Below are 23,383 nucleotides of genomic sequence, written 5' to 3' on the forward strand. Positions count from 1 at the left end.
GATGACGTGTTCTGTCCTCATCAGTGTGGCACTTTTTTGTGCCAGGAGTTCTTTAAACTTGGACACAAAAGGTGTGAAGGCCAGGCGAAGTTTTGTGTTGGTGTTAATTGTGTGTGATTTTGCTCTTTGTCTCATAATGGCGTTTCACGTTTCCACTTCAGACAAGGACAACTGTCTCATTACAGGTTAAACACACCGGTGCACAGTTGTCAGGCCACTCTGAATGAAATTCACGATATTCTGATTCCACCGTTCGCTTTTTGTCAAGTCTGGAGCACGCCATGTTTTTTTTAGAACAGGTACCGTTCACAAATCTGACTACGTTGTTGTCGCTCATGATGACCTGTGTGACCGCTGTGAAGTCAGTTTTATGTTGGAGGTTCGACCTTTCCAACCTAAAACTAACTTCCTGCAGAGCGAAAACGCGGAAGAAAAAAAACCGGCCACAATGAGTTGCCATGGTGACGTTAATCAACAGCTGATAGGACTTTTGAATTGGGCACGGGATAGATACATGATTAGACGTGAAAATTAATAAAATTGTAATATTGATATTTGTCTCGGTCCATATTTCATTACGTTTGGGTCCGGACTGGAGTCCAACAACTGAGTACCACTGGTCTAATTTTTATAATAAAGCCTATCACACGGATGATTGAAAAAGAACATTCAGGTGTTTCCAGTAGAAACATAATGTATGGCTAGAAAGGGAATATTTGTATGTCTTGTCATGGCACATTTACAATGCAAATAGTGTTAAGGATGACATGTTGTCAAGAGAGTTAAGAGTGCTCAACTTTACAGCCTTTGGCACATGCTGTAGGAAAATAAGAGATACATAGTTTGTATACATGCACGTCAACCTTTCCTGTGTGTTTCAATCCAACAAGCCTCACATTGACTCCTACTGCAGGTGGAAATGTGTTTGATGGCACAGTGTGTGCAGAGGTGACACACTGTAGCCTCTAATTGGCTCAGAGGGAGTCCACGTGAGGTGATAATAAGGGGCCGTGCTTCATAACAAATTCATCCCGGAGGTGGAACAGTATCTCCCCATTCACCCCGATGTGACGAAGCATCAAAACATTTGCTCATGACCTTTTACGGTGAACCTAATACATAGATGGAGATCTGTATTTGAGATCAAGTAAAAAAAATACATTTCTTTGTTGGCCGTTGAATTGCATTAGCCTACGATATAAAAGCATGTGATAGCAGCATGATTAGACAGATCTTGTGCTTATTAATAAAGCTTCCATTGGTGTAAAAAAACGTTATTTGTACAGCGCCAATTCATAAACATCTTAGCTGAAGGTTTTTTTTAAAGATACAGCGACTCGATGTGGTTTGTAAATGGTTTTTATTAGCAAAATAAGGGAGATGAGTTTACAAAGATTCTCCATCTGCGGAGAACATACACATACATCGACAGTTGTGGCAGTTTTTCGTTATATGAACAGATCCAGGATTGTATTAATCACTCCTCTTGGCAAAGTAGTACTGATCTAAAAAGTCAACAGACCAGGCTCCCTTGACCTTTCTCCTGAATGAAACGCTTCATGGATCACCAAACCATCACTGAACACGATTCAAGAACACATCTGAACCTTCAAACGGATTCAGACTTCATCCCTGCCTTTACAACCGTCTTCTCTGTGGTTCCGTTTTTCTCTCCTTAACACCGAAACCTCTCCTCCCAAAATACATTAAAATATACATGAAGATGTGCCTTCCTCTGGTCTTTGTACTTTGAACACTTGAACATGTTACAAGCTCAGCGCCTCAGCTCACCATTTTCCGAATGTTTGGGAAGAATGGATATTTTTGTACACTTTAAAAACCAGAACCCCAGACCTTGGGGGTGAATGTCATAATATACATCTCAGTATTGTACTGCGTGATTGGCCAGTAGGCCTTCCATTGTCATGGCGGGTGGGTGGGGTTGGGGGGGGGGGACTGTGGAGGCTACATGTTGGTCACCATGGAGACCCATGTACCTTTTAGACCAGAGTGAATCCTTCCTCCTCCTCCTGAAAGCTCAGTGGTGTGCACATAGAAGATAGCAGGAACACTTAACATATGGAAACAGTATACCTCTTAATGTTTAGAACAAGTCAGCAGGCAACAGAACAAGCATTGGGACTACGACCGCAGTAAAAAGGCATGCGAAGGCACAAGTACCAACAAACTGGACTCAAAGTTGGACCCCTTTTCTTCCCTTTTTTGGTTGTAGGGAGGGAAGAAAAGAAGCATTTTTCCACCAACAGCAAAAATGTCCTTTTCCAGAGACAGCGGTAGAAGGAACAGCAAAAAACGTGATCTCTTAAAAAAAAATAAAAACACAAAAGAAAGTATTTTCTTTAAAAATGTGTGCGAAACATTTGACGCCTTTTACGATGATACAAACATCCTACACAAATGTCATAACGCTAGATCAGATTGTTCCAAGACACAAAAAAAAACAAAAAACAAAACATAAATAAAGCTGTTAAAAGTGGCGTATAGTACAGCACTGGTCCATGACTGATCCTCTCGACTCTTTGCAGCTTCTCTGCTGAAGATGCTCCATAAAAGTGGCCCCACTCTCTGAGGAGGGAAGAGGAGAAGAACAAAAACATCATGAAGAAAATGAGAAAAAAAAAGGAGGGTGAGGTGTGAATCGTTGTTTTTACGTTTGACCTTGCTGATACCATTTCAGAAAAACACCTCAAATGAAGCAGAAAATGTATTCAAGCTTTATAAAAGAAACACTTTTAGTGGTTCAGTAATTAAATTCTGATGATGATATATCACACAACATCCATTGGATCAACTCTAGCATTATGTGAACCAGCACTAAGCTGAATGGTCAAGTTTTTATGCTTAGAAAGGTCAAAGGTCACATGTTACCCGAAATACACTTAAAAATATTTTTGTAACACTCATAGGTGTTTCTAGTCGGTCTTAAAACCACTTGAATATGAGACAAGTTCATCTTTCTGTGTGCTCAAACAGGCCGTTTGGAGATTTTCACTTTGTGACATCACAAAGGGCAGTAACCCCTCCCCCAGGTGGGTGACAGTCCCACAGCTAGGTGTTTGTTCTGCCCCCTGAGTCTGCCTTCTGCCATAAGGAAAGAGAGCCCAAGCCACTCAAGCCCGTCCAGAGAGGGGGAGTGGTCAGACACAGCTCATTTACATATTTAAAGCTACACACACAGAAACCGCCTGTTCTGAGCTGGGCTGAAATAGAGGGGTTTCTAAAGGCAAGCTATCAGAGTTTATTCAGAACAAGAAACTTGATTTAGGGCGCTCTTCTTTAAACTGGTTGGAAAGTAGGATGGTATGTGACCTTTAACATAGGATGATGATGATGATGATGAAGAAAGGTCCTCACCAAGAAAAAAACGTCTAATTTTTCTTCCTCGTCTTCCTCAGAAGAGCCCACAGTCTTTCAGGTTGTTCTTGATGATGACGTCGGTGACGGCGTCGAAGACAAACTGCACATTCTTGGTGTCTGTGGCGCAGGTGAAGTGGGTGTAGATCTCCTTGGTGTCCTTCCTCTTGTTCAGGTCCTCGAACTGACACTGAATGTAAGCAGCTGCTTCCTCGTACGTGTTGGAGCCTGGAAGTGACAGAGACAGGAAGTCAAAGTTGAGGAAAAGGGTATTGAAACTGTGTGTTTGAGCACTGAGAGCCATGGTTCCTCTTCACCCTGCTAACAGGGAAAGTTGTTTTTAAAAACCTGCTGTCAGCTAGAGAACTGATGTTTTTATATGATTACATATCAAAGCTTAAAGCCAAATGACATAGCTACAGACAATCTCATAATGGTTTCTTGTCCCCTTAATTCATGAAAAGAAGTGTCTTTCTTTATTTGGGAGGTGTGCCGAGACAAACAGACTCGAGAACTTCATTAACTTTCTGAAGTGCCAGCTAGCTGTTTCTCATCTTACGACAGGACGAGTTGGTTTTTGCAAAAGGGCAACGAATAAAAAAAAAAATCACACTCTTCCATTAATACCCAGAACTTAAATTTACAGGTTGGGTTTGATAAAAAAAAATTCAACGTGTAGAGCTCCAAATGTGCTGAAGAGGCAGGTTTTTGTTATGGTATTAAATATGAAGCGAAGCCATGAAGCCGTTTTAATTTGAAGTATAATATGAATTCCTTCATTTTTTTGGGCCGAATTTAGACTTTTCACCCAGAAAGCTGTTTTTTGAAAACATGCATCGTCAGCAGCGTCTTAGGGCTTACTTTTAAAATAAATATTGACAAATCAAAGACGCTCTTTAATTTTTATTTTTTTTCCCTCTAAAACGGCTGCCAGACTTACCAGCATATTCTGGGTAACAGATGGTGAGAGGACTCTTCTTGATCTTCTCCTCAAACAGGTCCTTCTTGTTGAGGAAGAGGATGATGGAGGTGTCCGTGAACCACTTGTTGTTACAGATGCTGTCGAACAGCTTCATACTCTCGTGCATTCGGTTCTGAGAAGAGACAGAGGACATGTTGATAACTGGGCTTTGGAGCGGTACCCGTCCTTTACTCCCACTTCTTCTCCCGAGTCGCCATTTCATTGCGGTGAATAAAAGCTGTTGCTGTGCCTGCTAGCACTCACCATCTCCTCGTCCTCAGCCAGCACCAGGTCATAGTCGCTGAGGGCCACGCAGAAGATGATGGCAGTCACGCCCTCGAAGCAATGGATCCACTTCTTCCTCTCAGACCGCTGACCGCCAACATCAAACATTCTGCCAGGGAGGAAAACCGTCCGGATGAATACAGTACAGTACAAACACAATACAAGCAGTGTTGTCGAGTTATGAAACCAAACGTTTTGTGTTGTCGAGGCCGCAGGGTTTAGAGAGGAAACTCATTGATGAAGGAGAAAGGAAACAAAAAGTCTTTGTTTTCTTATCAATTGAAAATAATACAAAAAAGGGGCGTGGCCAGAAACAGCTAATTAGCATTTAAAGCTACAGACCCAGAAACAGGTGCTGCATTGTTCCAGTAAAAAGAAAAGCCTTATTAGCCCCGTGTGTCCGGGACAGTTTCAAGGCATGATTCGGTCATGGAATCTTTAAAGACAATTCTTAATGACAAAATATGCAAACACATTTATTTTGGTCAAAACATGCGAGCGGCAGGCTCTGCAGGTTCATTCTGTTTACTTTCACAGCAACTCAGTTGGTCATTAAAGTGCTGAAGCGGTGGAAAGGGAATGCTCAGGCTTTCGGTAGAGCTGGTTAGGCGCCGGCTGTGAATTTCCTACCTTACATAAATAAGGAGATCTGTGTTGTAATAATCAACAGGGACAATAATGGTGTGTCGTCATGCTTGTTTAAAGTCACCGTGACGACTTTTCCACTTATTATGAAACAGACTGAAAGTAATCCTGATGTCACTTATACGACCTACAAAAACAAACCAGAATATAAGAAGTACTTCTTTGTAGCCGTTTTTAATGCTTGTAAAAACTGCCGAAGGGGAAGTGTTGGCAGAAACAGCTTCTTCTTCTTTTTTTATTTTTATTTTTTACATTTTTCACATAAAGAATTCACGTAATACGTTTGTTAAAAGACAGCATGGTGAGACTTTGACTCAGAACACGCTGCCTGCTCGTGTTCAGATCAGGGATGGGTAGAGTTACACGAGTGCTGGTCGCTGACGTCATGATTCCGGTAACGTTTCACGACTTGCGCACCTGTACGCACATTGTTTTGGGCAACAGTAGTTCGTGTTTGATCCACCGTGCCCGCCGTTATCAGGAAGAGGAGAAGATGTCTTGACGTACAAAAACACGACGATCGCACGCAAGTGCAAGACGTGTCCTGTAAAACGATCGCGGGGTTAACTCACCCGCCGATTTTTACGAAGGACACATTTTGCACAATTAGGGGCGGGACCGATCTGACCACAAGCTCTTTGTTCTATTCTCTTTCTGTTGTTAGTTTGACATGTAGCAAAATATTCCAAAGCATCCCTTCAGAAAGCAGCGGGCAATGTCACTCTCTCAGGGAGAAAAGTCTGACAGGTCGTCTTAAAACGACCAAAGCGGAGTGATAAGTCAGGAGATGGGGACTGGGAGATGTGCCCCTCTTAAGATTTTTTGGACCGAAAAGACTTCTGCAAGCTGATGGTGTTTGTTGAGTGGAAGTGCGAAGTGTAAGCCAACATCATGACAAACGACAGCTGAGAGTGGAAAAGATGTAAGAGGAAAGCGCAGCAGAACTAAAGAATAATCAGGTAATAATGAAGAGATACAGATTGACTCGATTATTGAAACGACAGACGATCGATGCCCACCGTCAAGATCAGCAAAGAGAGTAGAGGCAACCCTACAGGAGGTGCACAAATCATTGCAAAAATTTGCACATTTCTCACAGGAGCTTAAGGCTGAAGATGAGATAAAAATAAGGTCAGTTTCGTGTTGGAGATGCCGTTTTCTCCTCTTTTGTGACGAGCATCATGAATATAAATGACCCTGTCACTCGCAACCACACACTTCTGCATTCATGATGTCATCAGACATCCTGTCTTATTTTTTTTTTTTAAAAACGCACGGTAAGCACTGAGTCATCCCCGGTGCACACGACACCCCGCACGCCTTACAGCTGTATACGTACAAAAGGTGACTTCAATGGGAGTGAATGAGTCAGTGACAGGAAGGAAAGCTGGTTAGGACGCTGTGAAACCCTTTAAAGTCTCCACCAGATGTTAGAGCGAGGAAATTCTCACTTGAAGTGCAGGTCCTTGAATGTGAAGTGTGTCTCCACAATGCCTGTGGTTTTGACTCGGGTCCTCAGGACATCCTGCTGGGTCGGGATGTAGGTGGCCTGGGATATCCTGTCCAAATCGTTCAAGTAGCTGGGAGAAGGAGGAGGAGGAGGACAAAAACAAGGGGGGGGGGGACAAAGGGAGAGGAGGGGGGGCGATGAAAAGAGACCAGGAGGGGAAACAAATGTGTCAAAAACATTAAGTCAAGTGCAAACAAACAAATCCAAATGCACAACATCTTAAGCTTTAGCAGAGGTTAGATCAAAAAATAAATAAATAAAAAGAGTTGAAGCCACACTCAGGCAAAACCTGATAGCAAAAGAGCCAATGTGGTGAAAAGTGAACCCTTAGAATCCGCAGGCGTACTGTGAACCTGAGCCCTGCTACTTGTGCATTGTTTTCGCTCTGCTTTCCTCTCGCATGCAGCTGACTGTGAAACCGGAGACGTGCAGGTGTGAGTGTGTCGGAGCGTCTCTGTTATTACAGTCAGAGAGGAGCTATCTGCCCTGCACTTTGCACAATACCTGCAGGGACAGACTCTTGTCTTTTCATGGATGTGATATGAAGGGAACATGTAGATGGAGATGAAAAAAAAAAGATAAGAAAAAGGTGTTTCTTGTAGAATTTTTTAAAAATTTTAACCAAGAGCAACATACAATGTTTGTATTTGTGCCATTCAGCCAGTGTGCAGAGGGTTGGGGTGCACTTTTTTGAGGATTAAAAAAAATAAAAATATCTGGTGCCGAAGACTTCTGTATTTGTCGCGTGGTATCAAAAGGTGTTTGAACTTTACTCGTATCAAAGATTTAAGAAACAAAACTTTGTATCCATCACATATTTGAATCAAATCTGTGAAAGTGACTTTGACTCAGTATGATCCTGTTTAACTGAGCTTCAGAAAGACAGCCTACTGTATGGTCCATTTAATGATTGACATATGACCTTTAACATCCAGCTCAGTTCAGAAGCCAACAATCCCAGCAGCAGCAGAAGCATCCGTCTCTCCCTGGACTTTAGTGCGCGGCTTCTCGATGAAATCTGTTTTTGTGCTTTTTTTTTTTTTTTTTACAGTGGAAATCTTTTCAATCTGTAAATACAAGCCATGAACGAGTCTGCACTTTTAACACAGATTAAATCTCATCCGGAACCCCCCCAAAAAACAAAAAAAAACGGGGTCACATTCCAAGCAGCTGATTGTTTGACGCTTTCACATCGACTCGTCTTACATTGAGTCCATGCTAACTTTCAATATAGCTTTTTTCATTTCCTGTCTAATTTGCTGGTCTGGGCACACACTGTATGCTGCGTTCACACAGGATATCACACATCGACAGTGTGCTTCTCATTAACTAACACCTCGGGATTACCGTCGATAAATCACAAGTGAAAGAGATTTACGACTTCTAACTGCGAGCAGTGATCTCCTCGTCACCAAAGACAAACCTTTATTTGTCTAGCAAGGCATTAAGTGGGGCATAACAAAAGGAAAGCGGGTTCAGTAACGGCGTTCTCTATTTATAAAAGCCCCTGGATGGCAGGATTAGAAGAACCAATTAGGAAAAGTGCAGCTTGCTTTGGTTTCCTGCATATCCAGGGATGTTTGTTCTTCTGCTGCAGAAAGAAACCACAAACATGGATAAGCCGCCTTGTGATGGTATCATCGGCTTTAGTGCCGAAGGGGCCTATTGCACAATGTATAAAAGATTCAGGCATGGCACAGTTTTCAGCGTGTGGCGAGTGTTTCTGTGCTGAGGTCAGAGATTAAACAGTCTCTGCAGTTGCTGCTCTTCAGGCTCTGAAGAGGAGGGCAAATATTGACAGAGTAAGAGTCCAGACACATGCGTGCTCCTGCAGCTCGCTGACCTTGGGTTTTTTTTTTTTAGTTATGAGGGGACTGTTACCTCTGCTGTCTGTGCATGTGTGTGTGTGTGTGTGTGTGTGTGTGACTCACTATGCCGCCGAGTCGTTGAGTTGATATTCTCGCGAGCGGCTGAAGCAGGCCTGAACGCCTCCGTCCTTCCACAGCCGCTTGATGACGCCGGCCAGCTCTCCCGTCATGAAGCCTTCCTCTGCAGAGCCCGCCAGCACGAACAGCTGCCGCGCATCGTCCTGGAAGACAAGATGTCGTGGATCAAACCCTCAAAGTCATCAGAGCAGCATTATAATTATAACACGACGAAGCTGAAAGCCAGTCGAGGGGTTCAAAGGACTTATGATACTTTAGGAACATCTGCCAATCGACCACCAGGAAGCATTTGTTCCTGAACTCTGTAAATACTGGAATACTGTCTTTTTAATGTACCTGCTTGTTTTCTAAAACCACAACAAACTCTAATTCGATTCTGCACTCTTAAACAGACTATCCCCCCCCGCCCCCCGCTCATCACTCACAGCTCGCGCCGCATCTCCAAAGTCGATCTTGAGGCGTCCCATGGCTCTGATGATGGCGATGATGGACTGTATGGTGTTGCTGTAGACCACAGCCTTGTACTGCTTACACTCCTCTTCTGAGTAGCCCGCCTCGTGGATGATCCTGCACAAAAACAGCAGCGGAGCAATTTTTTAACAGCCCCTGCTTTTTAAAAAAACAAAAAACAAAAAAAACAACAACAAACGACGGAAACTGTTCCGAATGCTGCGAGAAAAAATAACATGAGATTCTCTCTCTCTCTCTCTCTCTCTCTCTCTCTCTTCTTCTTTCCCCAGCTTACTCTGAATTGACTTCTTTTCCTCCTCAGCTCTCATTTAGCATCTCTGTTAATACTCTGACCTTACACGCTCATCGTACTGTTGGCAGAAATATTGTCACGGCCGTGACGGCCCTGGTCTCGCTGCTCCTCATCTCTGGCTGCTAAAACGGAGGTCATCCATGGGAAAAGGAAAGCTGGCTCTACAGTCGACTGTGTGAGAGCATAAAATCAAGCCATTCAATGACGAAATTATCATCTCTGAGTTCAAGGTTCATTTGACCCGAGAAGCTCCAACTCTCGACTTGATTCATGGTGCACGATCACGCCAGCCGACCTGTGACTCCAGGACTGTTGTCGCTTTAATCACATGTTTTAGACGTGATTATTTCACCATTCATTAAACGCACTGTATTTAAATTCCGCCACCAGGGGGCGCGTGACCAAAACAAGAACAAAACATGACGTTGACGCTGGTGGTGGGGAATCATGGGAGTGATTCTTTCGCTCTCTCGTTCCCCGATGAATACGAACTCCGAGTTGACCGTTGTCATGACGAGCGGACGAAACCGACCCCGGGGAAAAGATGGACGATGTATCCACGTTTTTATTTTCACTGAAACAGCACGCCAGCTTTCAGGTGCAGCTTCCTCAAACAGCTGCCTTTGAATAAACATCCGCTGTTTCATTGGCAACGATAAACTGTCTGTCATGATACCTACATTATGTCATGGCGGCCACAACGACAAGACACATTACAACCATAACATGAGATTTCTCTGACTACGATGACTGCTGGAAATATTTGAGCTAATGTACCGTAACCACTCAGAATGACGTGTAACACGAGTTCAGTACATTTCTTATTCATTTGGATATTTCAGTGTCATTCAATTCTGCATATTATATCTTTAACTAAGTGTTTGAGCTCTTAAATATCAGATTACATTGTAGGTAAAAGTACCAAGCTGACATTTTCAAACAATGTTCTCTTTCAACAAACAATTAACCTCCTGCTAAAAATCTATTTAGCAACAACAAGCAGCTGCTCGTCACGAGGAGCTGAAACCAGAGAACATTTGAACACCGCGAAAATGACTCGAAGCTCAAAGAAAAGGTCCTTTTTCAAATCAATTAAACCCAAGTTTTTAACCGAGTTAACTGATCAAAGACTGAAACTTTTCCTGGAGTTGTTGAAGAGCGGCGAGCGACGCTACCTCTGAGCCTTAATGCGGTCATTTATCATGCTGTCAGTCATTGGAATATCTGCCCCCTTCAGCACCATGTGTCACTCTGATAGCAGCTTGTTAACGGTCCTGTGTTGACGCAGCACGGCTGCTCTTGTCATGTCTTGTTGTCCTTCCCTAGTGATGGCCCCTGAGACCCATTCATGACGCTAATCCCATCTCAGCCGACCCGTCAGTCTCTGGGTGGGCGGAGTGATGGAAGAATATACATCGGAATGAGCGAAAGCTTCATTTATGTTTGTTTGTTTATGTTATGTAAGTTTGTAGGGAAGGTCTCTGCTATTTTCCATTCAAAAGTCAAATATTTTTTGTAAGATTTCAGTTCTTGCTGCCTTTCCTTAGTAAATAGTAAAGATTGACTGATTGAAATTACAAAAAAACTCGTAATGCATCATCACAAAGGAGGAACTGTTAGTTTGATATGTGTTCTCGTAGATTAATAGCTGTTTATTGTGAGTTAGAAAACATGTCTACAGTTACATTTTTGACTTGGCTCTCAACATCATTCTCAGGTGAAGGACCAATAGGAGAAGCCGAGTCTAAACTCTGCATCTGCAGAGCGTGTGTGCGGACTGATGAGCGCATCTGTGCGGTTGCTCTTAAAAAAAAGAAAAATGTAGCTCATATTCAGGGTGACACGCGCAGCACGTGGATGATGTATAGGTGGAGAGTGTGTTCATCAATTCTGCACGGGGTGTCTTCATGATCCATTATGCATGCCACCTGTTTGTGCAGCGACTCGCCGAGCGTAATATTACCCAGAGAGACTCGATAAAGGCGTGATTGGTGTTTGACACCGTTTGCTGCGTGTGAGAAATGAATTCTCTCTCGGTGTCATTATGCACATCTGATGATGGAGAGGAGTCGGCGTCGCTGCACTGCATGCACGTTGTTGTTTGTGTGCAGAATGATTTAAAAAAGAGAAGAAGAAGATGTACTTACTTCATCTGCTTGACGATTGTACTTTTCCCCGATTCTCCCGCACCTGTGACCGACAGAGACGAGAAAAACAGGATTATCAGACCGATTGTTTTTTAACGCTGATGTCACCCAGCTCACTTCCATTCATCTGCATGTTAAAAAAACCAACAAAAAAAAAACGTTGACACGATGAGCTAATGTGGTCAAATGGCATGAAGAGGAACCATGAAAATGAATGATACATGAGCATTACAACCACGACCAAAAAGGGAAGCGTGTATGAACTGAGAGCTTGTTAAAGAGCCTTTAAGCCTCAGAGCTTTGACAGACACACAGTGTAGTTTTATGGAGTGTTTGACAAATGAAAGCTGAATGTTATTGGCAAAAAACTTAAAACTGTCATGTTGGCTTTACGCAAGAAACAAATGACAAAGAAAAAAAATGAAATAAAAATGAAACCGACAGCTTTCAATCAAGTCAAATGATGCTCTCAAACTGTAACGCTAACGGGCTCTTCTCTCCTCGCTCTACTACCTGGAGCAGAGCGTAAATGTAAGTAGAAATGTATATCGGATGAGTCAGGTTAAACTGGTGTATCGACAGGAGCTTCAGTAATCACATTTCGAAAAAGGCATTTACCCAGTGAAGCTGCGAGGAGGACCGAAGGCTAGCTCGTAGTAGCACAGCTAGCGTTAGCCACGCTTGGCAAACCTCTCTACAGAATTCGTCCTCACACAATATTTGATGATGTGTGCTCACGTTTGACTGTTGTCTTATTTAAAGACATATCTGAATTGAAGTTTCTGTTTAACCTACTGAGGGTCAATCAGAAAAAAATGGAAGCCATTTTCTGATTGCTTAGCGTCTGTTGTTCTCAACTCGTCTCGCCTCAGGACCCACCACAAACCCCTCTAGCGAAAGATGGTGACCCAGTTTCTTATATTTTTAAACTTAGATTTATTTACTTGAAAAAATGATCAGTCAGTATAAACCATGTGACACAAGCAAGAAACTGAAAAAAAACAAAATGACAACAACGCCCGAAGGTTGACGACCAGAAATGTCCAAAAAAAAAAGACACAGCAAAGACCTCGAACACTCAGACAGGGTTTCTTCAGATACAAACACCCAATCACAGTGAAAGTAGGTCATACGTGATGAGTCAGAGGCATTATTCCAGAGTCTATGCATTGTCTCTGTACTCATCTTACACAACATCAAGCGTTAGTATGCGTAGTACGGGTGCTGCTTATGGATGCCAGGGGAACTTTGTGCTGTCGACTAATTCGACTGACGGCATTGTCGTTGAGACATATTTGAGAACAATGCCGTGATGAGAGGAGCGAGGAGGAGGAGGAGGAGGAGGAGAGGCGATGATGAGGGTGAGATAAGACGAGCATAAAGGGAATCTGAGTGTCGGCACGGCTCTTCAAACGTCACGCTGCCGCCATGGCAACTGCTCTTGTTTAATATCCAGGACATCTCTACAGAGCGGCCGCAGTCACCTGAGCAGTGTGTGTGTGTGCGTGTGTGTGTGTGACATGTTGGCTTCCACTCAGAGCATGATGTATTATGCATCTGTAGCTCTGTCTCCCTCTCTCATGCACTTGACGTCGCCTTAACCAGCTGCTTTAAAAGCGCCTTTCTATTGTCTGTCCTTTTTTTTTTTTTTTTCCCGCTTTTGGCTCCTCTGACAGTTGAGCCCATAAATGACATTAAACATGGTGGCGTGGCCCTCGCGTAGCAGCAGGAAGGATTGGTATTATATCGAGAAAAACTGGCGAGTTGTCACTGACATAATGCTGCCATGCCACAGAGGGACTTTTTTTTTTTTTTTTTAAACCACTTGAGAGCGCCGATTCCCCCAAGTGAACGGCCCCCGAGCTTCTCTCTCAGCTGTAGAGAGCGAATAAGAGGAAGAGGAATAATGAAATGTACCACTGTCAGCACAGACATCATGCTCTGCTCTTGCGTAACACGTCATCCCCCTGATCTAGTTCCACTTTTTGTTGCTGTTGCAAAAACAGAAAAAGATAAGGTGCTTTTTTTTTTTTTGTGTGTGTGACATAAGTAGAAAATCTCATTATGAATCTGGAGAACGTTAAAAGCGTCCCGCCGCAGTGTGAATACCTTCAAACTTTCCCTCAGTGCTGAACGCATGCTGATAGTGCAGCTGTGGCACTTCACCTTGAGCGTAATTGGCTGAGATTCACCTGAGGACACATTATTTTAATTAGGTGTCAACACTCGGGCGCCACGGTGGGCTGGAGGGGAGGGGGGGGGGGGGGGAGAGAGTACAGTGGCAGCTTCCTGTATTCGGAGGCCAAACACTCGCCGTGTGAAGCCCCCCCCCCCCCCCGGGGACCGGCAGCACAGACGGCAGAGACGCTGCTCGACTGGGCACGGCGGAGCAGGCGAGCTGGCACAGCTGAGCTCTCAGCCGTTCCCCCCCCCCCCCCCACCCCTCCAACGCCACCGACGCTGAACAGTCCACTTCAGACTGTGAGCTCAGACACAAGTTTGTCTGATTTAAAATGAAATGTGTGTTTTCCTTTGAACTCATGATTATTTTCTTCGCTGTTGATCCACGCCACACGCCTCCCGATCTTTGATGCCACTTTCGTCGTCTATAATCACTTCACTCTGAATAACACGGATGTAACCATTCACGCAACTCCCGATACGATTCACGACACGATTTATTTATTTCATTTTTTATGTGAACACCAGCGCACCTTGTAATCTCTTCGGCTCTTGCGCTCGTTTGTGCGAGCGCGGCTACAAACGACAAACGGGCTCGTTAGTACGGTTTGGCTTCACAGTTGCCACGGTAACGCCTGCTTGTCACAACCGTCCGCCTCTGCTCTACAGCTGCTGACGCTTCACGGTATTACTGCCGCTCATGTGTTCGGAGGACTGATGTGAATCTTGACGCTTTTAAATTTCATTTTTAACCGCCTCACGCTTCATTTTACATCCGGACTGAGAAGTCCGACTGTTTTGGTCAAAAATGTGTCCGAGGAGATTTTCCAAAGTCATGAACTGAGTGTTTATAATGTGGTCCGTGAGTGAGCTGCAGTGGGTGCTTGTGTTAAAAAAAAAAAAAAAGTCTTGGTTGTGTTGTTGCAACAGCAGTGATATCATGAGGGTGTGGAGCCTCCAGGCCTGAAGAATACACAACACAGACTGAACGTCCCCATTCTGACTCTCAGCGTTTACAAGTCCTGAACGCAAAAAAAAAAAAAAAAACAGCTACATTTTTCACATTTCACTCGGCCTTTACCTCGAGTTTCTCCGGCCTGCCCCCTGCTGCTTTTCTTGCACAGAAAGTCAGAGTGTGCTGACGTGAGAACAGGAGGAATTCAACCTACGACCCGTGCAGGAACATAGATCGTATTTACACGAGCGACCCTGAAGGGCTGCGTGGTCCTTTCTGCAGAATAAATACTAGCAGAGACTCTGCATGAAGTCCGATTTGCATTCACACACACAACGCCATGCCGTTTTTCAGGAGACTTGCGTACGTGTGAAAATGGTGAATGTGTTGCCCCTCCCCCTCCCGTGCAACAGCGACAGCCTCACTCCTGAAATTGTCGTGCAGCAGTGCATACGTGACCTTCAAGGGTTACACGGCACCACAGGCCATGACCTCTCTCTCCTCATGCAGAGTCATGTTACACACCCACAGCTTTGATACGCCCACGCCAAACCAGCTCCAGCCTCCAAAACCACTGCAGCAGCTGCTTTTGCTTTCTGGCGGTTTGAAACTATTTTAGGAAAAATCCGCGCTAACCCCTCCAGTGAAAATGGAAGTCCCCCCTCCCCCCCTTCTTCTTCTTCTTCTTCTTCCACCACAGGGAACAGAGACGTTTCTATCTTCCAACCACAAACACATCTTTCCTCTTTGGAACGGTCCCCGGTTTATCCTCCACTCAGAACGAGAGCAGCGAGGATCAGGGACGTTTCACAAGAATAGCAGTATAGGAGACGAATGGGATTAAAATGGCGACCCCGCCTGCGCTCTTTACTTTCATACATACATAGCTGACCAAAGTTTGTAATAAAATCTCTCTTATTTTCGGGCTCTTAAATCACTGCAGCTCAGGCTGACGACCGGGTCAAATCAAAGGCCCCGAGATACATTTCTTGGGATCAGGAGATTTATGGAGGTCAGGCTTTCGTCCAGAAACAAAGTCTTTGCTTATTCAGTCGAGCCTGATATGCTAACCACTTTAGCTGCATAAGCCTAACACCATCCGCTCCTCTCTCTCCCCTTATTCCGTCACATAAACCCCTCTTTCTCTTTTCAACACTCCTCCACAGTTTCTCCTTTTTAATTTAACAATCCCCTCTCTCACTATCCAGTTCCTCTCCCCCCCCCTCCTCCTCCTCCTCCTTCTCCTCCTCCTCCTCTCGCTCTTCCTCTTGGTGGGGATTTAAGTATGAGTCACCCATGAAGGATTCCAGGAGCCTTCGGAGCAAGGAGGGGAAATTACCACGTGGATCGATCTGCCGACAAGCGGATCGATCGCTGAAAGATTGTTTCCCACGGATGGAGCGAGTCGTGGAGACGTCCGATGATGCTCGTGGCGCTAAAGGAATTTGAACAACTTAAAAAAAAAGGGGCGGACTGTCCCTCTCCGCCGCCGCCGCCCCCCCTCCCCCCCTTCATCTGCACGACGATGCCTGACTTTCATGGACTGGTTACGTAACTTTAAAACACATGGAAAACGTTAAAAGCAGAACAATGACAGAAGTATGACACAGGCTGAGGATTCATTTCAAGACAAAAAAAAAAAAAAGTATCATCCCACAGTTGCACGACAGCAATAGAAAGAGTAATTAGGCTGAGGAGATTGTCATCTATTTTAGCATGTCGATATGAATAGTAGGGTAATTGGGTGCTGGAGATGATGGAAGTAAAGCGAGTGCCAAATAAAGACTAAGAGCAAAACCAGAAATATGTTCGACTCATTCGCCTCCCTGTACGACTGTAACGACACCTGCCAGCTGCTGCCAAGGCAAACAGGCTCACGGAGATTCAAATGATTTAATGCAAATCGTGTTTGTTTTTGTTTTTTTACGTCAGTGCAATGATCACACCGCAGTGACAGGTGGAGAACACGCACACACACCTGTGATGAACCTTTGAAAACACAGCTTAACCAAATCACTCGAGGTCTGCTGGAAACAACCAGAAGTGCACATTACGTAACAGAGACGTAATAAAGGAAATATTCTGGCGTCATGCTCAGAGTTCACTCCTGAAGATTTCACTATTTACTCAATCTTGACCGCTGTATCGTGGTATGCGTCATTTCGCTGGATTCTCCCCGTTTCAGGGTTTTCCACGCGGGTTTCACTTCCTGCTTTTCATTTCCATGCCAACAAGTTTTGTTTATCTTTGTTGACAGGTCGTGTTAAAGGGGAAATATTATGAAAACAACACCTCACAGTGTTTTTTTAACATTTATTTGGGTAACCTGAGTGTCTATACACCCACACATTTTAAAATAAATCGACCCAGTGATTTGTTTGTGGTCTGCTTAAGTCTTACCGTACAGAAAAATTTTCAAATGTTCTCATCTTGTGACATCACAAGTTGGATTGTTGAAAAACATCCCCTCCTGTTATCTCCTCCCATGGACTCCACCTCCAGTGTAGAACAAAGCTTCTATCAAGGTTTCCCATTTTTATTTTTTCTACGGAGGAGTGATGTCTACGGGGAACACTCAGGGGGCGGGGCTTATTGCATTTAAAGAGACACACACCAAAACGGAGTGTTCTCAGAGAGCTATATATTTATATTTAGACCAAAGCACAGATGTTTCATTTAGAGCACAGGGGGACTGTTTGAAAAGGTGAAAAAGGGATAATATGTCCCCTTAAAGTGCACTTCAGAATTGCTTGCAAGCTCCAAAACACAATCATTTCTTCATTTGTTTCAGCTCTGGCCTCACCGTGCGTCCCTGCAGCCGAGCTTCTTCATATTTAATGCTGCAGTCATTAACATCGTTCTCATGTTCTCTTCTCCTTTCTCCCGGCCTCGTCTTTGCGTCACTTCTTCAGCCGGTAACCTGAAGAGGCTACCGTCACGCTGAATGGATCGAGAAACACAAAACAAGGCGGAAAATGTACCAACGCAGTGTTGGGGGGTGGGGGGGTGCAAAAACTCCAAAAAAACTATCACAGCTACTCCATCAATATGAAGGACGCTTATTGCCCCGAGGTTTGTGTCAGAGCAACGGCTGACTTATTCCACCCCGGCTGCAGTAGCATAGCACAAACCTGACCTGACTTGCTCGCTTTCAAATCGGCAAGCCCGATCTGGCCTCCAAGCACCTGAGGAATGTGTTCTACCTTTGGCAAGAAAATATGCACATTCCTATTCGCAGTCCAGCTTCACACTAAATACCATGTAGGTTGAAGGAAATGTAGAAAACTGTGTCAGTGCTCCAATGAACGGTGGAAAAAAAAGAAAGTGTTTGCTTAATTAAGCAAAGAATGTTAAGAAATGCTGTTTATCCCACGTTGGCCCAAATATTTGTCCACAAAAAGAAAAAATACTCTGCACCTTCTGTCAGGTGTTTGCCTTCTATTGATATTGGCTCCAGCCTTCGTGTCCTGGTAACCCACATACCATGTGTGTGCATGTCAACACTTCCCAAAGCTCGGGACAATGATGGAAAAGTTTTTCACCTACGGTCTCTATTTACAAGGATAACAGTGTTTCCCCACCTGCGAGTAATGCCGTTAACTCACACATGCCGTTCCCGAGTGATTGAGCAGGAGAGAAGAACGTCGAGCGTTCGCACACACGTAATGAATGCGAGACAATACGATCGTGTCGTAGGAAAGATATGGCAGCGAATCAGAATTAATAAGCCATGTGTGTTCGGGGGGGGGGGGGGGTTTGATAAAGCGTACACAAAGGTCAGTCCAAATTGGTCTTTTTCTGAGAGTCATGAGGCGACTGTCTTTACAGCAGAATGTCATGTCGTACAGCTGCTTTGATATTCAAATGAATCAACAGCAATTAACTTTCAACAGTAGCTTCTTTTTTTTCTCTCGATGTTTACGAGGCGTCCAACTCAATTAGACTTCTTTTGTTTTTGTGATATCCTGGCATTTGTTGCACAACACAGCATGGCCTTTTTCAGACATCGCTCCTCGTGTGATATTCACCAAGTCGAGCTGAAAAACACCACATGACGGTACGCCGAGACAAACGTAGGTGTTGTTACAGCTTGTTTCCGATCATGCAACCACTGACACACCAAGTCTGCTGACAGCCTCGCCAACATGCGCGATACAAGGACGATTCGTCTCGTCAATTTGCCGTCGAGTGAGAAGATTCCCAGTGCTGTTGTACTCCATGTCAGCGCTCACGGACTCTGCTGTATCCAATCAAATGGCTTGGCCAGAACTAACTGAGACAAACACTCGAGGGCTGGTCGAGTCATCGAAACCGACATTCAGAGCCAACCAACCGATCTTCCATTACTCGTCCATGTCGGTTATTTTCAGGGCAGAGTCACGAGATGACGCGTCCGAGCCGAGACGCTGCGCAAAAAGAAGTCAAATCGAAACACTGCGGATAAAGAGTTTGCAAAAAAAAAAAGCATGTTTTTTGTTTGCTTTTCTTTCTGTTTTAGCTAAATTAATTTCTACTCTAAAACTGAAATGTGTCGGTTTCATTTCAAACGTTGATCTCAGTTCAAAGTCCAACAAAAAAAAAACCCCACCACAGAATAGATCCTCAGATATGCACTCTTTGATTGGAACAAATACTCCAGCTTTAGCAGAGGAGCACATTGACAGTAGAGTCAGTGAACGATGAGGGCAAAAAAACGCAAACAAAATAATCCTTCATTAATCGTGATCGAGGTCAGATTCATTGTGATATTGATTCGAGGTTGTATCGCCCTAACACACACACACACACACACACACACACACACACACACACACACACACACACACAAACAAACAAAGAAGTATTGAACCTTGAAATATCTTAAGTGATGACTGGACTCAGCATATTCGCTCAGACATGGGCCCCTAATGAGCCAATGGGCTATTTTTACAGCACAGCACTACACTAGACGATAGGAAATGTGCCTTTGTTGGAGGGATTTAGTCAATACAAATGGTGTAGAGAGGCCGCTGAAAGGACCCTACATGCCAACAACAGGGGAGAACGTGAGGAAAAACGTGCTACGTTGGTCATTCTGAACAATAGTTGTGAATACATAGGTTAGCGATGGAAGAGAACGTTATGTTTTTTGGGGGTTTTTTTGCCTATAGCTTCTGATGTCTGTCTATTTTTCCTTTACGTTAAGTTGCACTCAGGCAGCAGAGTAAGTGAGGCTGACAAAGAGCGGAGTATACTTGTCAACAGGCAAGGCAGGCAACTGATCGGGGGCCCCAAGCCAGTAAAGGCCCCCCCCCCCCTCCAATGGCTGACGAACTTTAAACCAAAGCATTGCCTCAAAATGTGCACATTTTGCAACGACAGTAGGAAAGCCTCCCTGATCGGGCCCCATCGGACGGCTCTCAACTTCCTGCGAAGCGTTGCAGCATTATTCCTAGGGATGCACAGATCAGACGTGAGGGCTGTTAAAAATCAATCCGAAGGCATCGAGGTTTCGAATCGGTTCTCTGAAAAATGAATCGCAGTATTATCGTGAAGCGTCGGCAGCTGTCGAGCAGGAGGAGGTCGGTTGTGATGAGCAGGCGTTATTGTGGCAGCGGAAGCATCATTTTATGTATTGAACCGTCGACAAAAAAAAGTGTGACAACAAGACAGGGAAACTTCACAAACAGCACAAGCGACATGATGCAGCGTTTAATCGACAGCGTAATGAGAAGCTCCAGATTCTCTTCCAAATAAATCATGAGTTGAGTGAATCGATAAATTCCTAATTATGTATCAGTGAAGGAAAATCAATATTATTTATCTGAGAAATTATAATAAACGCTAGTTGTAGGGGCCCCTAATGAGTTTTTGCCTCGGGCCCCAACAGACCCTAGAATCGCCCCTGTTGATACCCACCTAAAATGGACTAAACTAACAACAGTTTTAAAGGCAGGTTTGCATGTCCCCCTTTCTTCCTAACTGTTGCTCCACAGACCACCTTAACCCCCCCCCCCCCCCCCCCGACCCAGCCCACCTTCTTCATCCCCTCCCTCCTTACCGAGCAGCAGCAGCTTGACCTCCCTGGCTGCCTTCTCCCCGTCGTCCCGCAGGTTCCTGTCGATCATTTTACTGCGCTCCACCGCCGCCTTGTCCTCCGTGCTCAGCGTGCATCCCATCTTTCGAGTGTGTCCTTCAGACCCCCCCAAAAATGAGCTAAAAAAACACCATATATACCCACATTAAATGGTTAAAAGAAACTGCCTTCACTCCGCCGCACACACGCCCTTTTTTAACTGACAGTCAAAAGCGATCCGTTCAGGAGGAGGAAAAAAAGGAGAAATGTTTTTTAGTTTTTTTTTTAAATCGAGCGTTTATCCGATTTATTTAGAGTTTAAAATCGTCCGTATACTCGTGAGCATAAAAAAAGCTATTTTGATAGCGAAGAAATTCCTCGGTGATGTCTCGTCCACCCTTTCGCCTCCATTCGTTGCGGCGGCGGCGACTGCCAGTGTTAAATGTACAGAGACGAGAGAGCAGCTCGGTGTGTTCGGCACGGCGGCAACCACGGCAACACTTCCGGTATGCTTCTTCAAAATAAAAGGTGTAATTTTAAGCAAACCTCAACGCTTACAAAGTCTCACATTTCTCACCATTCAGAGCCCACTTTGCTTAAGCCTCTTTTTACTTAAAAAAGCAGTGAGGAAATATTTTTATTTCACGTTTGGCTTAACTAACCGACATGAAGTTTAACTTCAGTTTTCTGTGGGGGTAAACGTTTTTTACCCTTTCATATGAATTGTTTGACATTTATTTTTAAGGCAGACACCCAAACCGGAAACTCTCCGACGTACGGTAACTTAAAAAAAAAACTGGAACTGGACGGCATGATTTTTTCAACACTATGTGTACCAAAATTATAATTAATGGCTTCACATTGTGATCTTTTTTAAACAAATAATTAATTGCCTTTAATATTTGATTATATTGCAAGCGTAAATAACAGAAATCGTCCTGCTCCTACACACATGCCAGTATTCAGTGGGCTACATGTAATGCATTACAGTAATCTTCATTGGTTGCAGTGTAATTGTGTAGCTTGACTTCATTTCGAGCATGTGCCATTTTCATGGGAACGAAACTTCATTGGCAGTGCAAGTCTATTCCCATTCAGTTGCAGGCTTCATACTTATAATTTGTGGTTTAAAGTCAGGAGTAACAAAACTGCCTATAAGGAAAACTGTTTTCCTTATAGGCAAAAAGAATTAAGTCATTGTTTAACAGAGAAAATATCACAGACATGGGATTCATTTGAAAAGAAAAGAGTACTCAAATTGTGATACCTTTGCATAATTAGGAGTTATAAAATCAAATTTAAACCTATTCCCGACAATTAGTTTTATATAACAGGTATTCCTGTTCATGTACAGGGTGATCATAAAAGACCATTTGGAAAAAAATATGGTTTGCTAAACACAATGACGTATTGACACAAGAATAAAGTAAACATGGCGTGCAGTTTTAGGAAACTTTCCTTCCTCGTCTGCTGCCGTTTAGTTGCACCTATTTCAAGTTGTGATATGCAAACAAGCCCTTATTGAGGTATAACTTTTTAAAGAAATGTACGTCAAGTAAATGAGCTTTTCCTTGATATTAGCCAAATCAGAAGATTAACTTTTGTGATGAATGTAAAATAAACAACAAAGCAATTAACATCAATTTTTAGGGGATAGGCAGAGCAATTTAAGATAAAATAATTATGCATTTTCTGTTAGAAATACTAACAATACTGCTAAAAGAGAAACAATAAGTCTGTAGGTCTGTTGCATATGTCCACATGAACTGAAATCCAATCTAAGATAAAGCAGATAAACTCAGTCACGAGACATTCAAACTGTTCACCCAGGAATGTTTGTTTGAATATGTAGAGACATGTCTCTGGCAGTGACACTCAGTGGAGTGAACAACAAGTGGTCTGTCCAGAACAAGCAGAGAGTTGTGAGGAAATGGTGGTGCCGCCCTCCAGTGGTGTGAACATGTCACTTCACCGTGTTCTACACAAGTAAAGGGTTGAACACTATGTTTAACCTTTCAGCACAGCAACAAGTCTAGCGCACTGATTTTGCAGATAAGGATCCAGCCTTAGTAAATACAATAAAGACAAATTGGGCAGTCATATCTTTTATAGGAGAAAATGACCCCCTGGTGAGGTCACAGTGATGTCATCAAGGTTATGACAGTTTGGGCTTCACATGTATAACAGAATGTGTTAAAGAGTTACAAACTTGTGATGTGGATTTTGAAAGGAACAAAAGAAAAAAATAGAGGGATTGTTGTGGAAAAATTAGCTCTATCTGAGTTGCATTATGGGAAATGTAGTGGAGCTGAATTTGAAGCTGCTGACCAGTAATTTAAGAGGCTATAATGTTTGATATGCTGATATTTGTTGTCTGCAAAGAGAAAGAAAAAATTACAGTAGCAAAATATCACACTACTTTTAGAGTTTTGAAATGGATTTGTCAAGAAATCTTTGTTCCTTTAAGGAATTTTAAGCGTTTTTAAAAAGGATTCAACCTTCCCAAACTGATGCTAGTGTGCAAACATTTCGGCCAGCTGCTCTGCTAAAGACATTAGCA

At 43.7% G+C, this 23,383-nt stretch overlaps 1 protein-coding gene across 1 annotated transcript; it reads right to left on the minus strand.

Annotated features, from left to right (window-relative positions):
• Nucleotides 1-1,343: 1,343 nt before the first annotated feature.
• gnai1 (guanine nucleotide binding protein (G protein), alpha inhibiting activity polypeptide 1) lies at nt 1,344-21,299 on the minus strand. The gene is made up of 9 exons (XM_079335311.1): nt 20,809-21,299; nt 11,633-11,675; nt 9,148-9,289; nt 8,708-8,865; nt 6,718-6,846; nt 4,601-4,730; nt 4,316-4,469; nt 3,376-3,603; nt 1,344-2,586 (listed from the first exon to the last, which is right to left on the minus strand). Exons 1-8 carry the CDS (start codon nt 20,924-20,926, stop codon nt 3,413-3,415), a joined length of 1,065 nt encoding a protein of 354 aa, XP_079191437.1. The 5' UTR covers nt 20,927-21,299; the 3' UTR covers nt 1,344-2,586; nt 3,376-3,412.
• Between the last annotated feature and the right edge of the window lie 2,084 nt (nt 21,300-23,383).

Source organism: Symphodus melops, assembly GCF_947650265.1.
Source record: "Symphodus melops genome assembly, chromosome: 22".
NCBI classification, from domain to species: Eukaryota; Metazoa; Chordata; class Actinopteri; order Labriformes; family Labridae; genus Symphodus; species Symphodus melops.

Coding starts and splice junctions, on each gene's coding strand:
- gnai1 (XM_079335311.1), bottom strand. CDS start 20,926: ATGGGATGCACGCTGAGCACGGAGGACAAGGCGGCGGTGGAGCGCAGT. Junction 11,676..20,808: donor GGTCAAGCTGCTGCTGCTCG/GTAAGGAGGGAG, acceptor TGTCGGTCACAG/GTGCGGGAGAATCGGGGAAA. Junction 9,290..11,632: donor ACAATCGTCAAGCAGATGAA/GTAAGTACATCT, acceptor GTTTTTGTGCAG/GATCATCCACGAGGCGGGCT.